General features: G+C 38.8%; 1 protein-coding gene across 1 annotated transcript in view; it reads left to right on the forward strand.

Moving 5' to 3' along the window:
- Positions 1-7349, forward strand: part of SLC30A9 (solute carrier family 30 member 9) — a 176653-nt gene that overhangs the window by 122092 nt on the left and 47212 nt on the right. Inside the window, exon 12 of the mRNA XM_007947175.1 lies at positions 5059-5098. Coding sequence (XP_007945366.1) covers positions 5059-5098 — 40 coding nt within the window. The remainder of the gene's footprint in view (positions 1-5058; positions 5099-7349) is intronic.

Consider the following 7349-nt stretch of genomic DNA (forward strand, 5'->3'; position numbering starts at 1 on the left):
GCCCAAGAATTCGTGTCCTGGCCTTGTTTTGGCTGAAGATATTGAGCTTTTCCATTGCCTCTTACCACAGATGTAATCATTCTGATTCCTGTGTATTCCATTTGGTGAAGTCCACATGTATAGCTGCCGTTGGCATTGTTGACAAAAGGTATTTGCAATGAGTCAGTCGTTGGTCTTGCAAAATTCTATCATGTGGTCTCCAGCATTATTTCTGTCACCAATGCCAAATTTTCCCAACTTCCAGTGATTCTTCTTTGTTTCCAACTTTTGGATTCCAATCACCAGTAATGATTAACACATCTTGATTGCATGTTCGGTCAATTTCAGACTGTAGAAGTTGATGAAATCTTTAATTTCCTCATCTTTTGCTTTGGTGGTTGGTGTGTAAATTTGAATAATAGTCATATTAACTGGTCTTCCTTGTAGACGTTTGGATATTATCGTATCACTAACAGTATTGTACTTCAGGACAGATCTTGAAATAGCCTTTGTGATGATGAATGCTACACCATTCCTCTTCAATTGTCATTCCCAGCATGGTAGGTCATATGGTTGTCTGACTCAAAATGGCCAAAACCAGTCCACTTCAGCTCATTGATGCATAGGATTTCAATCTTTATGCATTGTTTATTTTTGACAACTTCAAATTTTCCTAGATTCATGCTTCATACATTCCATGTTTCGATTATTAATGGATGTTTGCAGTTGTTTCTCCTAAATTTGAGTTGTGTCACATCAGCAGATGGAGGTTTCAAAAGCTTTACTTTATCCATTTCAGTAAAGTTGGTTCTACTCTGATGATGCAGCACGTTCCCAGTCTATTTTGAGAGCCTTCCAACCTAAGTGGCTCATCGTCCTGCTGTGTATCAGACATTGTTTCCCGGTTATTCATATGGTTGGCTAGTAATGAAACAGACAGTGTTTCTCTGCTATTCATAAGATTTTCCCTGGCCACTTCTTTTTCTTTCCCTTCCACTTTTCCTACTGCTTGGGGGTTAGGGCCTGGTTCCCTCCCCTTACCTGGATCACTCTGCCACTTGCTCGCTCTGTCCTGGAAGCCCTGCCTTTCCTTTCCTTTTCTCTCTGCGTTTCCTTTCATGTGGTAGGCTTTCCTATGGGTTCAGTTTTCAGGTGTGCATCAGACACCGTGATCTCCAGACTCCAGGGGTTCACAGATCAAGCTTCTTGCACAATCTGAGCAGCTCAACAGGTTTCACAAAAGAAATCTTCTTTTACAACCTCTTTAACCTGAGTTCTTCTTATATCATCTTGTGGGTGTAGAGCTAGTAGTTGCAAAACCAGGCTTGAGCCACCTCTGTGCAAGTCCTTAATAGATGGTCTAGCACTAATTCTCTGAGACGTGAATGGCCTCCTCCTTCCTAGTCTGTCTTAGTATGCAAGCCGCGCCGAAACCTGTGCACCATGTGCAACCCCACTGGCATTTGAAACACTGGTGGCACAGGTTCAAGCCTCACAGCAACACACCACCTGTCTCTGTTAGCTGTTCAAAACCTCTCGACCCCCTTACCAGGATGTCTGCCACTTGCTTACTCTGTCCTGGATGCCCTGGCTTTCCTGTCCTTTCCCCTCCACTTTTCCTGCCATTTGGGGGTTCGGGCTTGTCTCTCTCCCCTTACCTGGATCCCTCTGCCACTTACTTGTCTGTCTGTCCTGGATGCCCTGGCTTTCCTTTCCTTTCCCTTCTGCTTTTCCTGTCGCTTGGGGCTTGGGGCCTCGGTCCCTCCTCTTACCTTGATTGCTCTGCCACTTGCTCACTCTGTCCTGGATGCCCTGGCTTTCCTTTCCTTTTCCCTCTGCTTTTCTTGGCACTTGGGGTTTGGGGCCTGGGTCCTTTCCCTTACCTGGGTCTTTCCCCTTAGCTGGGTCCTTCCCCTTAGCTGGATCTGTCTGCTGCTTGCTCGCTCTCTCCTGCATGTCCTGCCTTTCCTTTCCTTTCCCTGTGCTTTCCTGCTGCTTGGGGGTTAGGGCCTGGGTCCCTCCCCTTACCTGAATCCCTCTGCCACTTGCTTGCTCTCTCGTGGAAGCCCTGCCTTTCCTTTTCTTTTCGCTCCACTCTTCCTGTCATTTGATAGGCTTTCCTGTGGATTCATTTTTCAGGTGTGCATCAGACACTGTGATCTCCAGACTCCAGGGGATCACAGATCAAGCTTCTTATGCAATCTCAACAGCTCAACAGCTTTCACCAAAGAAATCTTCTCTTTTAACTTCTTTAACCTGAGTTGTTCTTATATCGTCTTGTGAGTGTGGAGCTAGTAGTTGCAAAACCAGGCTTGGGCCACTTATGTGCAAGTCCTGAATAGATGGTCTAGCACCTCATTTTGGAATGTAAGGGTACTTACAACCTGTTGTTTTGTCTTCAGTCTTTTTGAAAACATTCTGTTACACCTTATAAATCTACATAATAGCAAGCCTTTTAAACTAGGCTTTTCAATAATATTAATTGACTAGTTTCTTTTGTGAAAAACAACCATAATGCATTTCATACTATTAAAACAAATAGATTTCTTCCTTTCTTAAAAGATTTGCCTGCTTTATAGATACCTCATTCTTTTAAGCATTCATCTGATTTGTACAATATCTGAGATAATATGGTTGATGACTCTGGTGTAAGATTTGATTAATTATTAAAATTTAAACTGTAAGTTTTAAAGCTTCCAGTAAGCTCTTGTGTCTTCTAGAAACCAAATTGGATTTTATCTCATTATGACCCTTTGTTAAATAAATAATAGGTTAAACTAGACATAGACCAGAGTATGTTTATCAAATATATTCTTTGAATCCTTGGGTGATACGTGCTCTCTCCTTTTATTGGTTGCAGTGTCTACATCCTTTCTAGATGGAGACAGAAACACTGCAAAGAGTTATTGGGAAATTTAGCCACTATGTTAATTATGTTTCATGTTGGCAGTGGGAGTCAGTGGAAAGAACCTAGAATTGAGACTGGAAAGCCTGCATTCTAGTTTTTGTGCAATCTCTGATATCATTTCTGTATATTTAGGCAAACCACTTAACCTTGTAGGGGTCTCATTTTCCTTAACAGCATTATAAGTTTGTAGGACTAGGTTCAAAATTTTCAAATCTCTGTATCAGGGAAGCCTAGAGTTACCCATACATACACTGAAAATTCTACAGATGTTTAGTTTGAATTTCATTTACGTTTTTCTAAATGTGTTTTGGGTAGATTAATTTCTTCTGTACACTTTGGACTAAAGTGTTCTTTTGTCATCTTTATTTAATTGAAAGGTGTCCTGGTACAACAAGGAAACTTGGTTACGCCCTGCAAAAAAAAAAAAAAAAAGAAAATGAAAAAATTGATTACTTGTTTGTAAGTTATTTACTTTTGTGAATTAGGATCCTCTTAGGTACTGCACATCCAAAGAAAATCCAGAAGTAACTTGGGAATGGGTGTGGATATTACGGCATCTACAACCCCAGATTTCAACTGTTTGTGTTCCTTTTTAACTTTTAAAACAATTATATTTATTAATTACTTTCATTTTGTGTTACTAATTTATCTCAGATTATAGATAGTATAGCATTTTATAGATATAGAGTATACAGAGAGCATAGATTCTCTTTCAAGTATTAAGCAATGAAATTGTCATCAAAATTATAAGTGCTGATCTGTTTCCTCTTGTGAAGATACTGTGTGTTACATTCCTGTGGCTGCCATAATAAACTATCACAAACTACGTGGCTGAAAACAATAGAAATTTAGCCTCTTACAGTTTTGGAGGCTAGAAGCCTGAAATAAAAGTGTCAATAATAGCATTTGTTCTTTCTGGAGGCTCTGAGGGAAAAATCTAGTTCATGCCTCTCTCCTAGCTACTGTGTTGACAATCCTTGGCATTCCTTGGCTTATATACACATCTCCTCATTCTCTGCCTCTTTGTTCACATGGTGTTCTCCTCTGTGTATCTCTATCTGCCTCTTTGCCTTTTCCTCTTCTTGTCAGGATGGCAGTCATTAGATTTAGCCCATCTCAATTCAATATGAACTTAATGTAATTATATCTACAAATCCCTCTTTCCAAATATGGTCACATTCTAAGATTTCAAGTGGACACGAATTTTAGAGGAATACTATATAGCTCACTACTGTTTGCTCTCTGACCCTTCACATTAATGCCCTTCCCAAGTGCTAAAATACATTCACCCTACCCCAGCATTCCCAAAAGTCTTAACTCATTCCAGCATTAACTCTAAATCCAGAATCTCATCAAAATCAGGTATGGGTGGGACTCTGGGTATGATCCATCTGGGGCGAAATACTTCTCCATCTGTGGACTTGTGAAACTATAAAACCACTATTTCCTTTCAAAATACACTGGAGAGTCAGGCATAGGATAGACATTCCCATTCCAAAAGGGAAAAAATACTGCAGTAGTGTCCCTCTTTTTGTATCAAAATCTATATTAATTTCTTGGGGGTTGCCATAACAAATATCATAAACTTTATGGCTTAAAAACAATAGTAATTCATTCTCACTGTTTGGGAGGCTGGAAATCCACAGTCAGGCTAGAAAGTGTTGGCAGGTCTGTGCTCTCTCTGAAGCCTCTAGGGAAGAGTGATTCTGTACCATTTCTTAGCTTCTGGTTGTTGCCAGCATTCCTTGGCTTGCAGCTGTAGCACTCCAGTCTCTGCCTCTGTCTTTACATGGCCTTCCTCCCTGTCTCTCCTCTTTATTTTGGTGTGTCCTGTCTTCATATAAGATACCAGTCATTGGATTTAGGGCTTACCTAGATCCAGTATGTTCTCGTCTTAATTTAAATAATTACATCCATAAAAACCCTATTTTCAAATAAGGTAACATTCTGAGGTTCTAGGTGGACCTGAGTTTTTGAAGGACACTTAAACCTACTAAACATAACATCTGTCTCATTGTCCTAATTTGAGCTGTTTCTCATCAAGATTCTTATCATCTGGTTGGCATTTTAATATATACTTTTATTTTAGACAGCATAAAATGTATGCATAAACAGTTGTGTTTTCCAGTGGAATACTTAATTTATGTTCTACTGTTATATTTATTTTCTAGGCATATTGTATTTTAGCAGGATCATTGGTATCCGAAGGAGGTATGTACGGTCATAAAATATTTTTTTTATTTTTAATGTATTACTGTTTATTCAGCAGTTTGTTTTTTTAGTTTTTCAAGTTCTTTTAATAAAAGAAAGACTTGGAAGAAGAAAGGGGCTATCCATTTTTCAACAAATTCGCCAATGAAAACCTTACGAATAGCAGTGAAGCACTGTCTGATAATACTATTGGAAAAGTTAGGATTGTGAGGATCCTGCACAATGTTCTGTTGTACATAGGGTTGCTATGAGTTGGAGCCAAGTTGAGAGCACCTAACAACAATAACAACAACTTGATTAAAGAAAATGATAGGAAGAAATACCTAAGTTCTGTCTACTTTCAGGAAATAGACTATTTGTATAACATGTTATACTTGTTCCTCTTATGAATGGAGGTGCAAGAAAACCTATGTTTTATTCTTGAAAAGCATATCATAATCTAATAAAACTTAAAATCATGTAAAAACATAACTATACTGAGTTTTTAAAAATCAAGTTTTAAAATTGGTTGTAGAAGGCTGTATGAAACAAATTCATTGATGCCACCACTCACCTATCAGTTTGTTGTACTGTGGTGGCTTGCTTGTTGCTGTGATGCTGGAGGCTATGCCAACGGTATTTCCAATACCAACAGAGTCACCCATGGTGGACAGGTTTCAGTGGAGCTTCCAGACTGAGACAGACTCAGAAGAAGGAAGGGCCTTCAAAGAATTGGCCAGTAAAAACGTTATGATATATTACTGGAAAACTTTCTGAATAGCCCTAAAACATTGTCTGATACATTGCCAGAAGATGAGCCCCTGAGATCAGAAGGCACTGAAAATATGACTGGCGAACTGCCTTCTCAAAGTAGAGTCGACCTTAAATGTGGATGGAGTAAAGCTTTCAGGACCTCCATTTGCTGATGTGGCATGACTCAAAATGGGAAGAAACAGCTGCCAGCATCCATTAACAATTGGAACATTGAATGTAAAAAGTATGAATCTAAGAAAACTGGAAGTTGTCAAAAATGAAAAGAATGAATAAAGATAAATACCTTAGGCAATAGTGAGCTGAAACAGACTGATTTTGGCCATTTTGAATCAGACAACGGTATGATCTATGCTGGGAATGAAAATTGAAGGAGAATGGCATGGCATTCACCGCCACAAGAAATGTTTCAGGATCTGTCTTGAAGTACAAAGCTGTCAGTGATAGGATAATATCCATATGCCTATAAGGAAGACCAGTTAATACTACTACTATTCAAATTAACATACCAACCACCAAAGCCAAAATTGAAATTGAAGAATTTACCAACTTCTGCTGTCTGAATTTGACAAAATATTCAGTCAAGATGTGTTGATTTTTACTGGTGATTGGAATGGAAAAGTTGGAAACAAAGTTAAGACTCACTGGTAGTTGGAAATATGACCTTGGTGATAGAAATGAAGCCAGAGATCACATGATAGAATTTTGCAAGGCTAACAACTCATTCATTGCAAATAACTTTTTTCAACAACATAAACAGTGGCTATACATGTGGACTTCTCCAGATGGAGTACACAGGAATTGGATCAACTACATCTGTGGAAACAGGCAATGGAGAAGCTTAATATTTTCAGCAAAAAACAGGGCCAGGAGCTGACTGTGGAAGGCCATCAACTGCTCATATGCAAGTTCAAGTTGAAGCTGAAGACAATTAAAAGAAATCCATTGAGAGCCAAAATAGGACCTTGATTACATCCCACCTGAATTTAGAGACCATCTGAAGAATAGATTTGACTCATTGAAGAACAATGACAAAAAAAAAAACAGATGACTTTTGGGATGACAATAAGAAGAACATATGCGAAGAATGCAAAAGTTCATTAAAAAGACAGGAAAGGGCTGTGGTACATACACACAATGGAATACTATGCAACCCTAAAGAAGAATCCAGAATTTGCAAAACAGTGCATAATGTGGATGAACTTGGAGGACATTATGCTGAGTGAAATAAGTCAGTCACAGAAGGACAAATACTGTATTAGTCCACTATTGTAAAAAAGTCAAGGAAAGGTTTATACATAGAAGGAAACTTTCTTTGTTGGTTACCAGGGATGGCAGGGGAGGTGAGGCTAAATTCCTAGATAGGTTGGGGTGGGCTGAATTATATATATAAATACATATATATATATATATATAGATAGATAGATAGATAGATAGATAGGAGCTCTGGTAGCATAGTGCCTAAGGCACTTGACTGCTAACCAGAAGGCTGGCGATTCAA

Source organism: Orycteropus afer, unplaced genomic scaffold (genome assembly GCF_000298275.1).
Source record: "Orycteropus afer afer isolate SDZICR_OR568_19922 unplaced genomic scaffold, OryAfe1.0 scaffold00176, whole genome shotgun sequence".
NCBI lineage: Eukaryota > Metazoa > Chordata > Mammalia > Tubulidentata > Orycteropodidae > Orycteropus > Orycteropus afer.